General features: G+C 39.3%; 1 protein-coding gene across 4 annotated transcripts in view; it reads left to right on the top strand.

Moving 5' to 3' along the window:
- Positions 1–21567, top strand: part of TTC27 (tetratricopeptide repeat domain 27) — a 177548-nt gene continuing 155981 nt past the window's right edge. For 2 of the 4 annotated variants that reach the window (XM_070236482.1, XM_070236481.1), the window contains exons 1-5: positions 1041–1341; positions 2491–2668; positions 3748–3877; positions 9376–9516; positions 13797–13899. In XM_070236482.1, the coding sequence (XP_070092583.1) occupies positions 1242–1341; positions 2491–2668; positions 3748–3877; positions 9376–9516; positions 13797–13899 (652 nt within the window). In that variant the 5' untranslated portion in view covers positions 1041–1241. Of the gene's footprint in view, positions 1342–2490; positions 2669–3747; positions 3878–9375; positions 9517–13796; positions 13900–21567 lie in introns of all 4 variants that reach the window. The other 2 variants (XM_001501379.7, XM_023619259.2) reach the window with 2 other exon arrangements.

Below are 21567 nucleotides of genomic sequence, written 5' to 3'. Positions count from 1 at the left end.
TTTCATTATTTCTCAGGGAGAAGACATCCTAGGGCATCCGCTCTTCTCTTAGAGCTCAGGTCTGGCTTCCTTTGGCATCTACTGGCAGCGGCTGAACTGAGCTGAGAACCTCTTCCCTCCGAAGTCTAGAGGGGTTCTAGGTAGTGAGACAGAGTGAATTAAGAATTATTTAGCTTTTCTGCCTTGGAGCCAGGTACTGGGCGAGGGTCTTCCAGAGAGCTGCACGTGATTCCTCCAAGAATCCTGCGTGGTCGATGTTACCCTGCAGCTTTCTCCTGCATCGTGAGTGGCATACTGAGTGCAGGCTTCAAGGCGACTCGGGCAGAGTGCCCCGCTGTCAAGTTCCGGCTCTCGGAGCCTTGGTTTTCGCCTAGGAGTGCTGCTGTGAAGACTAAAGGACGTGCGGATAAGGCATCAGCTCTGTGCTCAGCAGCAGGCAGGAGGGGTGGCAGGCGGATTTCGACAGCGTTCAGTCTATCCTCCAAAAACGTCGCTGCGCCAGCGGTCCGGCCAGATGTCCCACTCGGTCATGGTTTACGTGCTATCAGCATCAAAACCAGATACTTTTCTTACACTTTAGTTCACTCAGGAATAAAGAGTCTCTGTTGATGCGGTTCTTAACCTGGGGTTCACGCACTCCACTTTACAGGGTCTCTAACTCCCAGCCACGGTACCCAAACGTTGGTAGTAGGGCCCACGTGCATTTTGCGGGAAGGACTACTGCTTTCATCAGGAAGTTAGGAGGGTTCTGACCCAAAAGGGTTTAGTTATCAAAGCGGTAGACCCTCCAACTAAACCGCGCTTGAGCAAGACCGCAGCTTTGAGCCACATTTTAACCCGAGTCCTCGGTGGGCGGTACGCGAGGACTCCACGCCCTCCACTTCTGCTCCTCGAGGCAGCGCCCCCTTAGGGGCGGGACGGAGATCAGCCACTCCCCTCCAACTCCGCCTATCCCGTGCTCGGGACGGGGCATCTCCACGGGGCCTGCTCAGTACCAATGACTCTGGTTGGCCTCCTAGGCGGAAGTCGGTGCTGAGCACGGTGTGTGTTTCCCAGGATGCCCCGCGCTGCTGTCATGGCCGCCTCCATGAGCCTGTATCCACACATGGGGGGGTTCTAGGGTTGTGAACTTATTTACTGGAACTGTCGCCTCTAGACTTCGGCTCTTTGGACCCTCCTCCTTTCACTTTCTTTTGTTGAGTCCTGTGTGGCCCTTGTAGGAAGACGTTTTAGCTGCAGCGATGTCCGGGTTGATGTGGACCCCGGAGCTGGCAGTTCTGAGGGGCTTTTCCACTGAGGCTGAGCGGCAGCAATGGAAGCAGGAGGGAGTCCCCGGCTCAGGTGAGAGAGGTGCACCTGCCAGGGACTTAGGCCAGCGTGGGGACTGTGGCGAGAAGGGGTGGTGGTGGCTGGGTTCTCATCCCTCCTTGTTTTATATTCTTCCTACCAAAATCTAGCTGATTTCTTACAGCTTTGGTTTGTTGTGTCCTTGACGTGGTGGGCGTGGTCTTTAGGCTCCGTGAGTGTCTTTACCCTAAACTTCTCACCGTGCAGGTTCAGTAATAATAATGGTAATGTCAGTTACTTTTCTAAGCCCTTCACATGTCTTCAGTCATTTAATCCTTATAATAGACACGTAAGGTAGATACTACTTTTAATCGCATTTTTCAGATGAAGACATTTAAGTTCAGATTGGTTAAGTAATTTATTTAAGGTGAAACAGCTGGTAAGCAGAACAGCTGAAACGAGGCAGCAAAGATGTAATCTTGTGAGCAATGCACATTTACTGGAGAGAGAAAGAGTTAAAAGGCACATTTGCTAGTGGGATATAGGCACATCTGGTTTAGGCTGCACTCGGAAGAGAGATAATAAGTTAGGACATTATATAAGTGCTGTGTGTGTGTACACAATAGGTGTTTCAAGAGAGAGGTACTTTCTGAAGTCTGGTCGTCTGGAAAAGTTTCATGGAAGAAGTAAGACAAGCTGATTTTTGATTAAAGAGTAAGACTGACGAGTGGAGAAAAGTTCAGCAGGAGAAATCACAAGTGTAGAAGTGTGGAGGCAGGAATGTGCATGGGACATTAGAGGAACAATGAGCGAACCAACTTTTCATCAGGGAGTGTAGTGGGTGTAGGAGGAGTCTGTTGGTGGGAGGTCTTAGAATCCTGACTGAGGAAACTTGTCTGTTGTCAGTAGGAATCTTTCTAATTCCCAGAAGAAAGGTGATAATACTTACTAATGAGGAATATTATTCCAGGGTCTAACTTCTACCTTGCTGCTCATCGTGTGGATGAGCTTCTAATTCTAGGAGAAGTGACGTTTGTGTAATAATAGGAATTTGCTCAGTGCTTTGTGATTAATGTATAGCAAGCATTCTAAGTATCTGCATTTTTTGTGTACTAAAAGGGTAGATCTGCCTAATAATATTATCCTTTACAGTATGAAAATAATTGTTCTTTTGGGTTACTGGGCTAACTTTTTGTATTACAGAGAGTGGATCTTATCTACAGTTGCTGCTAGAAGGGAACTATGAGGCTATATTCTTAAATTCAGTGACTCAAAATATTTTTAATTCAACAACGATGACTGAAGAAAAGATTGACAGCTACCTAGAGAAGCAGATAGTAGCATTCCTGGATTACTCAGCAGATTTGGACAAAACGGAAAGGTAGAATTTTGACAGTTATATGAAGGCTTTAAGATCTTGCTGCACACCTGTTTTTCCCAAGTTTTCTAATTACAACAGGCTCTTTTGTCACCTGTTTTCTCTAGTGTTGCTGCTGCTTTGCTCTGCTCTCAGTTGTGGTGCATCCAGAGCTTTATATTCTGGCTACCACAGGCTTGTGGATTTGATTTTTTTTTTTCCTTAAACGGGATAAGGGGAGAAGGATCCCCCAGGGGACATGGGGAGAAGAAGGTGACTGCTTTTATTTTCTCTTCACACGAAACATCAGAATTCTCTGGCTGATATTTGTTACAGCTGAATCTCCACCTATTTTTTCTTAATCCAGAGGTTGGCAAATTATGACTGGTGGGTCAACGTGGCTAAGAATGCTGTTTACATTTTTAAAGAGTTGGAAAAAAAGAAACACATGTGACCCAAAAAGCCTAAAATATTTAATATCTGTCCCTTGCCAGATAAAGTTTACCCACACCTGTCTTAAGCCAAAGCAGGATTGAAAAAAAGTAGGTTCAAGTAAAATTTCTAAGGGTCTTTTTGTTCTAGCAGTTGGTAAGACAGGGTCAGTAAAAATGTTTAAAAACAACTTCTTGGCAGTTTTCTTTTGTATCAGATCAGTTTTACATATATCATCTGGCAGCGTCAGAGCTGTTCAATAAAATGCAAGAAAAGTTGCAAGTGCCTGCTCAGGACCTAAAGCAGTGCTTTTCAAGAGAACTTTCTGTGATGATGGAAATGTTCCGTATCTGTGCTGCCCAGTACGGTAGCCACTAGCTACGTTTGTCATTGAGCACTTGGAATGTGGACACTGCAACAGAGGGACTGAATTCTAAATTTTATTTAATTGTAATTAATTTAAATTTAAAAGAGCCATACGTGGCTCATGGTTATAATGTTGGACATTGCAGACTTAAATTGTTTAGGTTTCAGAAATTTTTTTGTAATGCTCTTGAGTAATCGCAATAAATCTTGGTTGATATGTTCTTCTTAATAAAACTGAAATGAAATAATATGTGTGGATATACAATGATAGCGGTGCATATTTATTTCTTTATTCTTATATGCAGACAACAGCTGATATTCCTACTTGGTGTGAGCAGTTTGCAACTTTTTGTTCAGAGTAATTGGACGGGGCCTCTTGTGGATTTACACCCTCAGGATTTCTTGCCATCTCTTTTGTTCCAGCAATTCAGTGAGGTATGCTGCTTGGAAAGTTCATATATAGTTATTAGTTTATTAGTTATTCTTTAGGAACTGGTCTTTATAAACTGGCGTTAATGGTAAGTAGGAAAGAAACAAGACTTAATAGCTTGCACAAAACCTTCTAAGAATGCTTGTTCATTGATCAGATTTTCAGATATTTCCAAAAGTTCCTTTGTCAGTCTCTGACTCCTCTTCAGATGCTTCCCATTTCATGGAGTGCTGTTAGCCGTTCTTTTTATTAAAGTGCAGGCAGCACCACCAGTTACCCGGTTGCATATATTTCCGCAGTTACATAAAGATCTTTTCTGGCAAGGCAGCAAATTTAGAAATCTATTTAGTTTTGTTGCAGTTAAATTTTGCTGCTGTGTTTAAGAATGGTTCCCAGGGGTGATTTCCTTTATATTACAAATACTTTCTTAAAGTGCCTGGCACAGAGGTGCTCCGTGGTGATAATTATTATTCCTATATGAGGGTAATATTATTGACCTGCATCAGTAGATCATCAGTAGAGCTTGCAGTTCGAATTCCTCAGGAGTTTTCCAGCACATATGCATAGGGCTTGGTGAGTATGACATGCTCTAAGAAGAAGTACGGTAACTTTAATTTTTTAAAAAAGTTTAGGGAGGTCACATTGATTTATAATACATAAATTTCAAGTGTATATCATTATGTTTTAACTTCTGTATGGACTGCATCTTGTTCACCACCAAGTCTGGTTCTGTCCAATGGAAACTTTGATTTATCCAGTCACCTCAGATCTAGAGCATAGACAGCAATCACTCAGCCTGGAAAAAGGGCCCCTTAGCATCCAAAGCTTATGCAGCAAAAGGGACCTTTTGCTGTTACTTGGTTTTTCAGAATTAGAAGTAGCAAATGAAGGGGAGTGGAGCTGATAGAAATAAGTGTTAATAATTTGCTGGTGGGGTAGAAGGAGAAGTACAAAAGCAAGCATAGTGTGGCAGCCACAATGATGAGCTCCGTGTGCGTCAGTGTAGGGAGCCACTGTGTTATATTGCAGTAGAATAATTGAAATTCATAATGCTAACCCTCAATCATTATTGAAAGGTTAAAAGATCTTCTGAATCTTATATCCAAGAAGGGAATTTAACCTACACTTTACAAAGGTTTTTATCCAAACTGGGTAAAATAATCCCAAAGATTATGGCACTTAAAGAAATATGCTTCAATTATCCAGAAATGTACTTACATGGAACATCTCATTCCCTCTCTTATTCTGTATGAAACAGTTTCTGACCTCTACAGTCCTACAGTGTACGTTGGAAATCCGCCAAAGAGTCAAAGTCATAAGTATTTACTGAGCATTGCTGTGTGGTTCTTAATTCACATGTGTTTATCAATTTGAGGTATTCTATAGCTGAGAAGCTCACAGTGGGGAAGGAAACTTGTCATGGGTCTTATAGCTGGGGGATTGGAATCCACGTTTTCTGGGTCCAAATCCAGTACTCGTTCTACTATGCTAGTGTAGCAGTGCCTGTAACGTCAGGTAACTATTCAAAGCAGTACAGAAATGGGTTACGTGAGAGAATCATGTAATCAGAAATTAATGAAGAGATGTGGAAAGTGAGTTTTGTCAGAGAAGACCTTTTAGTTGGGAGTGGACCTTTAGCTAGAACCTGCAGGATGATGTGGAAATGGATAGGTAGAGAAGAGGCGGAAATGCTTTCTAGGTGCAGTCATGTGAGCAGAAGTGTAGAGGGGAGAATGTGGTGTTTGTGGGAAAGCGATGCTTTGAGCCTGTTGGAGTAGCAGTAAAAGGTCAGACCTGATGAGGTTCAGACCTGATTATAGGAAACTTTAACTAAGATCTTGATTTTAACTTTTTAATTACAAGTACCATATATATTCAAAAAAGCATACAAAATATATGCAGTTTAAATAATAAAACTCCTTTGTTCCTACCACCCAGCTTGAGAGAGAGAACATTACCAGCACTGTAGGACAGAACTTCCCACCTGCTCTTCCCCGGATGTCAAGCCTCTCTGCCATTGCAGTGGCTCTGCGGAGCCTGGGCTGGGGAGGGCCTTTGAACTGGTCTCTTCTGGTTAAGCAGCCTTCTCTAGTTACCTGGTGTACCCATCTTCTACGTGTGCTCTGACTTGGAAAAGGCTGAGAAATGCCACCTTAGCAGGTTCCCTGTGTGTGCTGCTGATAGTTTCCCCAGCCCCCTCTCTCACGAACCACTCTCAGGAAGTTTGTGTTAATCATTCCATTCCTTTTCTTCATAGTTTTAGCATCTATATATGTGTCCCCAGAAAACATATTATTTAGTTTTGCTAATTTTTGAACTTTATAGTGATGAAACAAACTGTATATATTCTTCTGTGACTTGCTTTGCTTAATGGTATATTTTTGAAATTTCCCATTCATTTTTTTTTTTTTAAAGATTGGCACCTGTGCTAACATCTGTTGCCAGTCTTCTTTTTTCTTCTCCCCAGAGCCCCCCGCCCCAGTACGTAGTTGTATATTCCAGTTTTGAGTGCCTCTGGTTGTGCTATGTGGGATGCCACCTCAGCATGGCCTGATGAGTGGTGCCATGTCTGCACCCAGGATCCAAACCAGCAAAACCCTGAGCCACCGAAGCAGAGGGTGTGAACTTAACCACTTGGCCACGGGGCCGACCCCCATTATTTATTTTTACTGTTGTATAGTATTCCAATTGTATGAATATATCACAACTTGTATATCCGTTCTAGATGGCCATATGGGATGTTTCCATTTTTTGCAATATATTATGTACAATGCTATTAGGAACACATCTTCGGGAAATCATTTGCAAGAGTTTCAAAGCACAGCATACTTAAGAAATGATAGTATTTGGTGCAGTGTGCTAAATGGAAGAGGCTGTTTTTACTGGCCCCCAGGCTAGAGCTGGGCCCCCTGAGGGCTGAGGGGATTGATATTTTGACACGCTGAAACCCCTGCCCAGCACTGAGTTGGGAACTCTGCTGTAGTGTGTATATTTTGAGTGGAGTTGCTGTACCCTGGGGCCTATGCACGGTCAACTCTTCTTGGTAAAGTCAGGTTGTTTTTAAAAGGATTATTCAAGTTTTAGTCTTCACCAGCCATCTGGGGATTTGGAAGATAGAGTGGAAGTTTTTAAACTGGGGAGTAGCACATCAGTATTTTCTAGTTGTCACTTTCCTGGGCTGATTCATGTTTTTTGGTTCTTGTGAAGCACAGATGTTTGTGAATATACTTCATGGTCATGGAGTATAGTCACCAGAGCTAAATTAATTTTCCCTGCCTCTGACTTACGGCCTTGGCATCTTCAGCACTGTTTTCTGACGTCTGGTGCTAACCAGCCTCAGAGGAAAAGCACGAAAAGTCCCTGTCTGAGCAGCAGGTCACCTCTCACACTTAAAGGTTGATCTCCTAGTAATCTGGTTTTATATTAAGTTTACCTCAGACTTCCAGATGTTGAATTTTTTTCACTATTATGCTGACAAATATGTATTTTTATGTCATACGCTCTCTTGACTGAGGAATTGTTCCTAAGGGAATTGTAACCTTTGTCTGTTTTTATTAAAAATATAAACAATCCTTTTTAAAAATGGACCATTTCCCAAAACCTCTGAAAGCACATTTTGAACTTATTTGGAATATCAGTGTTATATCACAGGGGTAGACAGAGGCTGATTTACTTTAGCAGAAGATAGAAAAGCATTTAATATTTTCGTGATGATGCAAGGTGACACTAGGAAGAGAAATTTGCTTGTTTATTCATTCATTCACTCATTTATTTATTTATTATTTGCCTTCTTAATACCATCTCAGAGAACTTTGAGTTGACAAGTAGGAGCTTTGGTCACCAGTCTGTGGCTTTGATAGCAGAGATCGTGCTGTCCAGGTAGTCTAGTATGAGCTCTCTCTTTGTATAAGTTTTTATTTCTTGCTCTGTTTAATTACTTGTTTTTTATCTTTACGGATTTCATTTAGAAGATAATGATCTAAATTTGTGGTAGAACAAGTAGACATATTTCTTATCTAAAGTGATTAGATGGGAGCTGGCCTGGTGGCACAGCGGTGAAGTTCGCACGTTCCGCTTTGGCGGCATGGGGTTCGCCGGTTCGGATCCTGGGTGTGGACATGGCACTGCTTATCAAGCCATGCTGTGGCAGGCATCCCACATATAAAGTAGAGGAAGATGGGCATGGATGTTAGCTCAGGGCCAGTCTTCCTCAGCAAAAAGAGGAGGGTTGGCAGCAGATGTTAGCTCAGGGCTAATCTTCCTCAAAAAAATAAATAAATAAAATGATTAGAATAAGGATTCTTTTTCTTAAAGGCATGTTGTATCTTCTTGTACTTCACCAGTTTGGTTTATTCAGACTTTAGGAAGTAAAGATTGTTATATCCGTCTAAATGACAAGATGATTCGATGAGCCTGCGAGTCCAGTTTGGGCACATTAAGCAGATTCTTCTCTCGAGGTCTTAAGTCAGTGTATTCACTTGTGTATTCAGGACTTCCACTTGGAGGTCTCACAAGGTACCTCAGACTCATCGTGTCCAAGACTGAACTCATGGCGAGGTTCTTGTCCAAACCAGGTCCTCTTCTAGTGTTCGTATCTCAGTTACCCACAGCACCATAACGTGGTTGTTCCAGTCAGAGGGCTAGAAGTGATCCTGGCCCTGTCCTCGAGCCCTCCTAATGCTTAGCATAGCCCTGGACTTTGCTGAGGGGCAGGGAGAGGTAGAGAGATCTGTGGGGAAGGCAGCATGGGAAGAACATTGGTTTGCGAGTTGGAAAACTTGGGCTAGAATCTCTGTTCAGTCACTAACTTCTGTATAGTTTTGGACTGCGCTTGTCCACAGTGACACATCCTCCTGTGTCTGTGAGCTTAGAGCCTGTGTTCCTAACGGTTAAGCATTCTTGCTGTGTATTTGGTGGCAGCTGTCAAAATTATGCTGTCCATGTTTTAGGAACGTAGGTGCCTTGTCCATTGTAGATCTCTCTGTAGCTGAGGAGTGAATTTTTCAAAGGCATCCCTTTTTTGGAGCCTTTACTCTGGTCCGTGGTTATATTCCTACTCGGTGTTTGACATCTAAGACCTTGTTGTTTAGCTTGATAATGTTATGGAGCGGACATGCTGTATGATGACACTTGCGAGCTAGTGATGCATATGTGAAATGTAGGTGTTTAATATAAATACCTTAACATAGCAGTGCTTTTCATTGAGGTGATGTTTTGTTGTAAGTAAATCTATAAAGTCATGATGCCTCTTCAATGCTGGCATTTTCTTGACTTCCCTGTTCCTCTATGGTACAAGCAGATGGGTGGCCATCTGTGAGGGCAGGCTGGTTTGTAGATCACTAAGGGCATTTATAATGTTATGACTGTCAGTGCCGGCTGCTGTGTAATGGATCAATGCCTTTGTTTCAAAGCTGAATTAACTGAAAATATGTGTTATTACAAGATGTATGACGATTAACATTTTGTTAAATTATATCATCTTAGCTTACAATTTTTTTTTCAGGTCAAAGGACTGGATGCGGTTGTTCTGAGTCTACTCGTTCTAGATGGTGAATCAGTCTACAGCCTGGCCTCGAAGCCTCTGCTGCTGTTATTAGCACGAGTTATCCTAGTGAATATAAGACATAAACTGACTGCCATTCAGGTAAGGGAAGAAACGGAGCCAGGAGAGGCATACCCAGGAGTGACTTTTGTGCTGATTAGCATCGGACTTTACGTGTGCTGACAATGTCTTGGTATATTTGTTTTCTAAGTCTTCTTTAGGTATTTAATTTTAAAATCTGATGAAAATAAGCAAAAACTTTCTCCCATCATGAGATTCATCTAGTATAAAATGAAATTATATTATATATCCTCTTTAATAGGATTGTATATATGTGTGTGTGTGGGTGCATGAGTATCAGTGTTCATTTTCTGAATCTTAAATATAGGTTTAAAAACATCCTTCATAGTCTTTTATGAATTTCACGTAAGGATAATGAACAATAGGCAAACTTTTCTCACTCTTGCTGTGGATCTTCATTACTTTTTCCTGGCTCACATCCTACCTTCTTTCACTGTTTGGGTCGGATTCAGTAGAGCATTTGTTGAATATGTGTTATGTGGTTTTTTTAGCTCACATATAAGTTAATGAGAAGAAGACTCATAATCACGGGAAGCTAATATGCAGTGGGAGGTGAGCAGAAACCACAGGAGAGAGACAGAGATTTTGGGGGGCCAGTCTTTGGGGGTTTAGCGGAGGTTGTCAGCTGTGTAGTGTGCAGTCTCTGTCACAAGCACTCCACCCTGCAGCTGTAGACAGTATGTAAATGAACGGGTGCGACTGTGTACCTATAAGGCTTCATTTATGGACACTGAAATTTAATTCCTTAGACTTTTTACATGTCACAAAATATTCTTCTTCTTTTGTTTTTCTTTAAAATGATTTAAAAATGTAAAAACTGTTCTTAGTTCTTGGGTGGTATGAAAACAGGTGGTGGGCTGGATTTGGCCCACTAGCTGTAGCTTGCTGACTCCTGTTTTGATTATTGTAACTTGAGGATGCAGACCCCATATTGCCAGAAATAGTGAATCTAAATTTTATGTGAAATCTCCCAATTTTTGAGTGTTAACTGAAAACTTTTAGGAAACACAGTATTTCTCTAGGCAAAATGTAGACTTAGTCCGTGTTGTATGAGGGCTTCCCTGAGCATTTAAGTTTAGGCAAAGAAGAGGTAAGAAGGGACATGATGCCTGTTTCAGCAACTCTCCTGAGAGCCGGAGAATTTGCAATCAGTTGTGCTAGAAGAGTTTTTAATAGAGGGCTTTCCACCTGTCCTAGCAGGTATAATGTCTTACCTTTGACTTTTTAGCGATGTTAGCTTGATCAAAAAACTTTTTCTCAAGTTGATCTGAGTTAAGTGGTCTTATAGTACTTGGCTCTAAAGAAAGTGTCACCAAGGCATGAGGCTGCCAAATGGCATTATTTTCTTTCTAGTGAGACTAATGTCATTAGTGAGCTAGTGATACAGTTTTAAGTTTTGTTGGTGGAAAACTTTCATCAGCAAGTGTGTTAAGCATCGTTTGTAAAAAGATACATATGCTATCAACAACTTAGGAGAATAAGCCAATGTGTGAACTGCTGGTTGTGGATGTCATGCTTTGTAGGGTTGGAGAGACAAGTCACCTTAATTTCTTGGCAGATGTTAAATGATTTTTGACTTCTGTTCAAAACCCTCTTCTCTTGTTGTATAACACCATGCAAACATCATTCTGTGCTGAAATCTTGCCTTTCAGTTGAAACATTAAAGTTTTTTTCCCTTTGGCTCTTTACTATATCGTTCTCTAAATGCTGATGTTAAAAATGTCTTCTTCAATAAATGAAGATAAAATGACAAAGAAGCATCACACATTTATCCAAGTTAATTTTAACCTTTTAAATTAATTTTGAATAGGCTAACTCCTGAGGAATGTATCGAGTTGTTTGCTGTGATATTGTTTTTGTCGAACTATAAAAGATGATTTTCCTCTACCCCCTAATCTGTGAAATATATAGCCTCGTATTAGTAATATGTAAATGTTGAGTAAAAAGAGTCTTGGCTTTGAAATCAGACCAGACTTTTTTCTGGCTCAGCCACCTACCAGCTGTGTGACCTTATACTAGTTAATTTCTCTGAATATCAGTTTCCTTGTTTATAAAATGGAATAAGTCAGCAAACATTTATTGGGTGCCTTTTGAGTACGCTAATGCTTCCTGCCTTCTAGGAGGTTATTGACCAATGTGACTTCTCAATCAAAACATTCTGTAATAAGCGCTGTAATCAGGAGACAGCATCTAGAAACCATCTAAAGCAAGGCTTCAAGTTTCCTTTTTTATTAATGCCTCAAATTTCCTATTAAGCAATTGTTGGCAAATAGAAAAAAGGCACCTTTATTTTCTAGTAGAAAAATAGTGTATGCTTTCTTCATTTGTTTCACATTCCTGCTTCCCCCATGTAAAGATTTTGGGTTAACAGTTAGTTTATAGATCTGATTTTTAAGAGTTCAGCATCTTATGTTGTATATTTTCTTAAAAGGGCAATCCCTGTGACTGGATCTCTCTAAATTCCCGTGTCTAGAAAAGGAAAGAATATGCTGCCAAACCTGACTCACTTATTGCTGACAGCAGATAAGGGACAGAGAATTGAAATATGGACTGACTTCATTAGCCTGAGTGATAGGAAAAGAATGAAAATGAGGCCACACCTCTGGGAATTCAATTAAAAATGATGTGAAGCTTCCTTCTGTTAGATAATTCACCTTTCCTTACATGGACTGAGGGGCAGCATTAATAATTAGAAAGGATTTTGTCACAGAGTCAAAATTCATTTGTGATTACATCATTGTTGCAGCAATTGTGTGTAACAGTTTAGAAAGGAACCAGGCAGCTTTACCCTTTCATCACGTGAAGAAATTACGTTCAAGTAAAAAAAAAAAAAGCTTTTGTTAATTAAGTATGGTCTCCTATTAATAGGTATTGCTTTAAAAAAAAAAAAGAGGGGCTGGCCCTGTGGTCTAGTGGTTAAATTTGGCGTGCTCTGCTTCTACAGCCCGGGTTTGTGGGTTTGGATCCCAGGCGTGGACCTGCACCACTCGTTAGCCATACTGTGGCAGCAGCCCACATACAAATAGAGGAGGATTGGCACAGTTGTCAGCTTCGGGCTAATCTTCCTCAAGCAAAAAAAGAGGAAGATTGGTAACTGATGTTAGCTCAGGGCAAATCTTCCTCAGCAAAAAAAGAGAAAATTAACTTCTCACACCTTCATGCAATATAATTTGAAGTAACATAGTAATAATTAATTTAGATGATTCAATGCATGGTCATACTTGATACTTTAATGAACCTATCACAAATATTTAATACTTATTATAACTTGCACACATACGTGCACACACAGAGGAAGATCTAGAATATAAACCTTTCTCGTGGATTTTTCTGGGAAAGGAGGAGGACGTTGAGGCAGCAGGAGAGAGCCTTTCACTCTTGACTGTGTATGCTTCTGTATTGCCTTGTTTGCTTTTTTTGTTCCTTTTTTAAAAATAAAGTTGTATTGATCAAGTAAGAACAAGCATCAGAGGATGGAGAAAAAGCTACTGTGTTCTCAGCCTGGACATAAGTCAAGACAGTGTATAAAATGCACTCTCTCCCCTCAAAAATGTACGGACCAGGTAGAGTTACACACTTGAAACCCAAGAGCTGTCCAATGTGGTGCTAACTTCTGGGAATAGTGTAGAAGTTCAGAGAAGTGAGAGAGCAATGCGTGCCAAACAAGTGGGAGAAGACTCATGGAAGAGCTTTTACAAAGGTGTGGAAGGGATCTTCCCAGTTTTGGAGAATATCTGAATCCAAGGTATTCCTTACTTTGTAGTTTGTGCAAAATACATTGTTTGGAGGAGGATACAGAGATGAGTAAGACTTGATTTCTCATCTTGTTGGATAGATGGCAGATGACATTGAAAGCTAGGGATGACATACATGAATACAGTGGAATGTGTTGCAAAGGCTGTACAAATAATGTGCTGGAAGTTCAGACAAGTGAAAAAACCACCGCCACGTGAGGTTCTTGGGGGAGGCCTCCCAGATGAGCAGGTACTGAGTTATGGTGCTGATAGAGTGCCCAGCAGGGCAGGATGATTACGACGGACGTTTTAGAGGAGGAGATGGTTAAGTTCAAAATGGCGTCAGGAAGCCCCACTGGTTAAAAGAGGTGACGTTCTTGTGGAAGATGTCGAAGTGGATTTGGGTATTATTACTGAAGACATAGCAGTGGATGGGTAAGCTTATTGAGGAATACGTTTAATTTCACAAGAGTAAAAAAGCAGTTCTAAAAATTAATTTCAATTAATGTAAAAATTTTTTCTAAAAGGTCCTTTTGTTTCAGCTTACATGGTGCTTTCTTTTTCTAGAGCTTGCCGTGGTGGACTTTGAGGTGTGTAAATATTCATCAGCAGTTGCTTGAGGAACGCTCGCCTCAGCTTTTTGCTCTTGCTGAAGCCTGTATTGATCAAGGTATGTATCAGATTTTGTTTGATATGGGCATTTAGCTTCATTCTCATTTCTTGGCTGAGACTTTCCTTTTCAGTTTATTCTTTGAAAGGTATTACTAACTCTTCGTTTGAGATTATTTCCTTTTTATCTGGATGTGGAATATCACAAATTATTAGGGCATCATTATAGAATTTCTTTTCGTCTTTGAATTTTTAAAAAAGGCAATCACTATCATTTATATTACCTTCTTAGAAAGAGTGATTTGTTCTGTGTAGGTCACCATAATTTTCTCGCAAATTGCTTAAAAGTATTTTAATATTTTCTCTGTTCTTTAATCTACGAAGCCTCATTGGAAACAAATGTGAATTCCCTTTATTTAAAGAAAACAGTTCTTAACTAACTTGAGCTGGAGTAAATTGTGCCAAATTGCATGCAGAATAGGAAATTATTTGTCCTATATCCTGTTGAGTACATGAAGAAAGGCTTTGTTGTTTTTTAAACATTTGGCAGAAAACATATTTTACTGAGGATAACAATGGGTAGAGAGGCATTTTTACATTTTGTTTCCTTATTTTCTATTGTAATATATAATGTACATATAGAAAAGTGCCTAAAATATGTATAAAATTTTCCAATTGTAGTTATAAACCACACACCCATATAAATGCCTTTGTTGCAGATGCCCCTCATGTTTCCTAGGGAAGCATTTTGAAAAAGAAGGAAAATCTTGGGTACCTTGACACTTGGTTTCCCTGGGCTTTTGAAACGATTTTCTTGGCAAAAGTTGCCAAACAAAACAAAACAAAAACAAACCAAATTCTCTTGTAGTGAAGGAATACTAGAACACAATCGAACCTAGACTCGGTAGTGAGCTTCTGAGCCACCTAGAGGGTGCATCTGATTCCAAAGCCCACACTCCCTTCACATTGCGAGAGTGTGGAGTGAGTTATGTGTGCGCATCTGTGTGGTTGCGGGTTGGGGGAGTGGTGGGTAGCCTCGCTCTGCGTGGGGAAGCAGTGGCCCATGTTTGATGGAGGTAGCACCTTCATGAAGGCATAAAGCAACTCTTATGTGTATGCTTGTGTAATTACAAGAAGCTCCGGTACCTTTCTGGAGTCTGTCTCCTTCAACAGTACCTCTGTATAGTAACAAGCTAGGTCAGAATACACTAGAAAGGACATTAGTTTGTTCAGTATTGTTAGTAATATACTAATATATATTAGTATACTGTATTAGTAATATTAGTAATATAGTAATATTAGTAAATATTACTAAGCTAGGTGATCAGTTGAAACTAATTTCTCAGTTCTTTTTTGTTCTAGGACAGAAATACATAAGCATATGTTAATCTTAGATAAAATGAACATATATACATGATTCAAAAAGAGACAGAAAGGAAAATATTATTCAGTCAGTATAATAATTGATTCAATTATGTTGTTCATACCAGGACTTAGACAATTTATATTCTTTCAGGATTTTAAGTAATGTAGGGCTGTGAAACAAGCAAGGGCATTTTAGGCCAAACTTTGTATGTATAAAAAAATGTTTATTCTGCCATGGGACTTAAACCTGACATACAATGGGCAGATTAGTTGTTTTATTAAATGTAAGGAGTTTACTTTTCTATACAATGATATTTCTTAAGTAATAGAACTGAAAAACAGTCTATCCTTTTTTTCTGCAAAAGTCTTTGGTTTAATGCTTTTGGGTTTCCTAAGATTTTTATGAGCATATTTAGCCTATGAAACCATCTGTATTTTCACAAGACTGTAAGCAACTGTCTAGGTTGTGAGCTTCTTGAGGGCTGATGTTTTACTTGTTTCTGCTTAGCACAGAAGCAAAAGAATGTAGAAACACAATGCCTAGAAAACAGTTAATATTTAGTACATGTTTGTTGGACAGTGATAGACATGCACTTTTTAGAGAAGTTGTAGAACTCTCTATTTGTCCTCCATCTTGATAGCAGTTTTTATCTGAGTTAACATCTGTATAAGACATTTTTAAAAAGTGGAATATTATAGAAGTTGTGAGAAAATTGATCCTAACTAGATACCATGTGGGACTTTCAATCTTCTCTTAATACTGTTGCCTGGATGGGTAGTTCTCTTCAAAATGAAATATGAAGTGGGACTTGGAGAAAATTCAGACCTGATGCCCAGTTTAGTGGGTATCATTGTCCTCTTTCTATTTTTAGGAAAATGAAAAATGTGTAGACTGAGTCTTCCTTCATTCATGCCATTGCATATTTTTGAAATGAAGTGAGATACACTCCATAAATAAACTTAGTGCAAGGGAGAAAGAGGTGGGGATAAGCTTCTAGTTCATGAAATTGGGCAAAGTTTTTTTTTTATTATTTTTTATTGAGTTAATGATTGGTTACAATGGGTAAAGTTTTGAAAGCCAGGGATGAGCTGAATGTCACTGATAGTAATGGGAAAAAAACGTTGCCTTTTGCAGAGGATAGTGAAAGCATTTGGAAGACGATGGCATCAGGATTCAGCCCACTATTTAATTTTCAAAAAAGGTTATTACAATATACTGTGTAGGAAATCATACAGTTTCCTATGCTTCATTATGCTTTGATGGAAAATTGGTAAATGAACAAAAAAGGTTTTACTGAGAGTTTTTTTTTTTTTTAAGGAAATCATATTTGATACAATTGCTATAGGAAAAGTCACATTTCTTCGTTTTATCTCATATTATATAATCTGCATTTATGTATATCTTTACCACATCTCTGTGATGAATGTTCATAATAATGACCCTTAATTATTAAGAAAAGAAAAAGTACCTTCCTTACGTGCTAATTTAAAAGGTGGGAACCGTATGGTGTGTTTTAGAGAGAATTCTCTTCTAAGAGGTAAAATTAAGTTCCCAAACTCAAAGGGTTAAGTAAGATATCTGGAAAATATGACTCTAAGTGACTCATTCCCCAAGTGGTCTCAGTTCTTTCCTGCAGTATAATTCAGCATATCATTTACTTTGCCTTGTACTAAGAATTTTTTATGTTGCTCTTCTAGGCTAATCAATGACATTTTTCATTTCATCTAGTCACAAATTGGTGCATTTTGGCTATGTCTAAATAGGTCTGCAGATAGTCTTAAACTGCAACATTTCATAAACAATTTTATGTTAAAAAATATTTTGTTCTGGGATTTGACCCAAATGTTGACCAAGCAGTCAGGTATAACTGAAAAACTGTTCACTGTGCAGAGAAGAACATTATATTTGAAATGTTGCCCTTGAAGGATCATCAGAAAGTTGGCAGCGTTTTTTTCGGTCTCTGGAACACAGGAAGGATTTTATGAACAACTGTGATCTGTATTGCTGTGTCCAGGAATGTTACATCAGTACCATGTAGTGGGGTAGAGCCTGTCAGAACATCAGCATAACTTTGCTGGACTGATCACATCTGTGAAAGGAGTAGGTTAGAATCTTGAAAATTATGTTCTTCAACACCATCAAAGGCACTCTTTTGAATGTCTCACTAATGAAACCATGATTCTCTAAAGACTGCTTAAGGGCGCGCAACCATTTATTGAAGGATCTGATACTGAAAATGCGTTCCATGTTGTACGTGGGATGCAGTATTGCGGTGTAGCTGTTTGCAGATGAGCTCATGGAGAAGTCACTGTCTAAGAGAGCACAGGTTAAAATGCTTTGTCTGAGAGTTCTGCTGTGACATCTACAGGCAGCTCTGTGACTCTTGGGTTAGATTGTTTCCACGTCGAAAGAGTTGTTCAAGAGGTTAGTCTCTTGGTGACTGATGTATGCATTGATTTGTTTAATATAAATTTGATACTTTGGAGTGAATGTTATTAAATGTATTAAATATGATTATCTAATTATAATTATCCATAGGGATTTCATTTTAATGTAACATTAAAATAATCTCATGAGAAGAGATTTTGGTTTTAGCTTACGTTTTAAATGTCCTGGTTGACATTTTGATGCAGAAGGTCATAAATATTCATTTCTATGGAGAACCTACTGATTTATTAAAATAATAAATATAGGTCTGTTGGGTCAATATGCTCCTCTTTTTATTTAAACCTTGAGTCATCCAAAGCTCAAAACTTTGTGTTCATGGTTGACTCATTGTTTTCCATCGTTCTGCATATCTAGCCAGTTCTTAAATCTTATCAGTTCTTCCCTAAGTGTTCAAATTCATCCTTCTTTTCCATTCCTACAATTCGTATCCTAGTCCATGTCTAAAATATTTAGTTTGGAAAGGTCCCTTAGAGATTATCTTCTCCATCACACTGATTCATTTTACAAAGAATTGAGACTCAGAGATTGCCCAGGAACCAGAACTGGGATCTGGAGTTTCTGACTACAAATCCTGCTCGCTCTTCTTTCCATTACATTTCTCCAAACTGGTCAGTAAGTCAGGATTCTAGCATCTAATAATGATAATGCAGTTTACATTTCTATAGTGCTTACTCCATACCAAGCACTGTCCCAAGTCTTTAAATATATTAACTAGTTTATCCTCACAACCAGTCTTATGAGATAGAACTGAAGGGTTGACAAAGGATGGTATGGTAGTGGATATAATGTTTTTTTTAACAGCTTTTTCAAGTATAATTGACTTACAATAAGGCATATTTAAAGTGTACAATTGATGACATTTTATATGTATATCCACCCTTGCAATTATCACAATCAAGACAATTAACAGGGACTGGCCTGCTGGCATAGTGGTTAGGTTCATGTGCTCCACTTTGGCGGCCTGGGGTTTGTGGGTTCAGATCCTGGGTATGGACCTACACCACTCATCAAGCCCTGCATGCTGTGGGGGTGTCTCACATGTAGAAAATAGAGGAAGGTTGGCACAGATGTTAGCTCAGCGACAATCTTCCTCAAGCCAGAAGAGGAAGATTGGCAACAGATGTTAGCTCAGGGCCAGTCTTCCTCACCACCAAAAAAAAAAAGAAAAAAAAGGACAATTAACAAAACATACCATTTTAACATCTGGCTTTTAGTTCCTACTCCATCATTTACTCCTTATGTGACCTCAGGCAACTTATCAGACTTCCAAACCAGGATTTCCTTCCATGTAAAAATAATCTTTGAATCCTTGCCAAATGTGAAATAATCTGATTCTTTGTAGGCCAACTTCCTATCCATCCCTAATGCTGGAATCTACTGGAAGATTGTGTCCAAAAAAGTTATCTCCTTTCTCCTTGGGCACTTTCTGAGATGACGTTGAGAGGGAGCCAATTCCATTGCTAGGACCCATAATTGATACAAAGTGCTTTCTTTTATTAATTAAGAATATGTGCTTTCTGTCGCTTACAACTGCTAGCTAGAGCTCTGCTGTCCAATATAGTCTACTATATGTCCACTAGCCACATGTGACTATTTAAATAAAGTAAAATAAATGATATTAAATCTTCGATTCTTCAGTTTCACTAGCTACATTTCAAGTGCTCAGAAGCCATGTGTAGCTAATGGCTACCATTTTGGACAGTACAGATACAGAATATTTACCTCATCACAGCAAGTTGTATTGGAGAGCACTGCTGTTGAGCACAGAGAATGACAGGATAGGTCTAATCTTGCTTCTGCACGGCTAGCCCTCCAGTGACTTACAGCTACTGTCATTATTACTTCATGTCCAAAGGGCTGCATCTGACTTGTATGCTCTTTCTTGGCCTTTGTTCCTTCTCCTTGTATGTCAGTACTGGATTGGTTTTTCTAAATACCAATTTCATCATGTCATTTTTTTGGATTAGGAAAATCTTTAATTATTTCCAGTTTTATCTTTGACTTTCTATTTCCTGCCCAATTTGAGATTTAATTAAAAAAGTTTTTTGAGTGTTTGCTATGTTCCAGTCACTGTGCCAGGTGCTAGGGATATCAGTGAACTCAGTGGGTTAGGAACTAACATACAGATAGAAAAAAGGGCATAAAGAGGAAGGAATGAAAAAAAGGATGAGATTAATCTAAACTTAAGAGATCAGAGGAGGCTTCACAAAGTGGCTGATGCTTGAACTGACTCTTGAAGAATGAGTAAGAGTTTATTAGGTAAAGTTGGAAAGGGTGTACAATATGTACAGAGAGAGGCACAGAGACTTGAAGCACCTTTGTGTGTTTGGGAATTCCAGTAGTTTAGAATGGCTGGAGCAGAGTGTGAGGGATTGTGTATAGGTGATGAGGTTGAACACGTAGATAGGAGCTAGATCACTAGAACATTGGATTTCTGTCTTGTTGGTGATAACCATGGAAGGGTTTTTAAATATTTGCTCACTCCAAGCATATTTATTGAGCATCAGCTATGATAGGTGCCAGGCATACAGCAGTGAACAAGACTCAATGGGGATTTTGTGAACCTTACGGTCTAGAGGTGAAGATGTAGCCAAATGCTACCCATCTTTCAAAGCCCAGCCCCCTGACAAGGTTTGTTCAACTATCCCCTCCTTATGGATTTCCCTGGCCAGTACCACACACTTTCAAATCAAATTAACTGTGTTGAACAATGATTGTGTGACTTCTCTTCCTAACTCTTCTGTCTCCTTGACCCCACCCCCTTTTTAGAGGAGAGCAGGGCTTAAACTTTGCTGTAAGATCTAGCACAGTTATAAGCACGTAGAAGAATCCAACAGATATTGATTAAAAGTTATAGGGTGGAAGAGAGGGAAATAGTTGGGAAGGGGAGAGAGGCAGGAAAAGGATGGAAAAGTCAGAAGGAACAGCAGTAGGTAACGAAGCTTGAGAAGTATGGAGGTCATGGAAAAGAGGATTTTTTTAAGGGAAGTGAGTTGGAGTCGGCTAGTACTTTCCTGTTTAGACGTGATAGGCTGTGTGCCTCCCTAGTCTTCATGGCTGATGATGGATACCCTCCATCCAACTATTGAGGATTTTATGAAGTTTCCCTTTGATTGACATTTTACTTAAGACACCAGGCTTCATTTGGCCAAGAAAGTGCAATCTTTCTATTAATCGTACCTAGTAACTCTATATTTCAATCATTCCTTCTACTTTTTTTCCCCTTGAAATTCTTTTGTAAAGAAGAATTCCTCCTCATCAACCAGGCTATTGGATAACCCTAAAATATAGTTCAGGCAGGAAAGGCAAGATAACATTTCTTTTTCTTTAATTGCTCATAGTTTGGGATTTAAAAAAAATTTAAAACACTTCTAGAAAGTTGCAAGTACAGTACAAAAACTTAGACATTTTTTAATCAAAAATTTTTTAAAACAGCTTTATTAAGATATAATTGACAATAAACTAGATATACTTAAAGTGTACAATTTGCAAAGTTTGGACATACGTCTACACCCATGAAACCATCACTGTAGCCGAAGTAATGAACCTGTTCATGGCCTCCAGAAGCTTCCTTGTGCCCCTTGGGGGAGTCCCTTCCTCTCAGCCTTCCTGGTCTTTCACCCTGCCTCTTCAAGCAACCACAGATCTTCTTTCTCTGACTATATGTTAGTTTGCATTTCCTAGATTTTTATGAAAGTGGATTCATACAGTCTGTGCTCCTTTTTTGCCTTGCTTCTTTCAACTCAAAATAATTATTTTGATTCATCCATATTGTGACATAAAACAATAGTTCATTCCTTTTAGTTGCTGAGTAGTGTTCCATTATATGGAAATACCACAGTTTGTTGGTGGAAATTTGGATTGCTTCCAATTTTTGGCTATTACTCTTTATAATTAATTAGTGTTTTATAGTGA

This window comes from Equus caballus, chromosome 15, assembly GCF_041296265.1.
Source record: "Equus caballus isolate H_3958 breed thoroughbred chromosome 15, TB-T2T, whole genome shotgun sequence".
Taxonomy (NCBI): Eukaryota; Metazoa; Chordata; class Mammalia; order Perissodactyla; family Equidae; genus Equus; species Equus caballus.
This window is presented reverse-complemented; position numbering and strand designations above follow the sequence as displayed.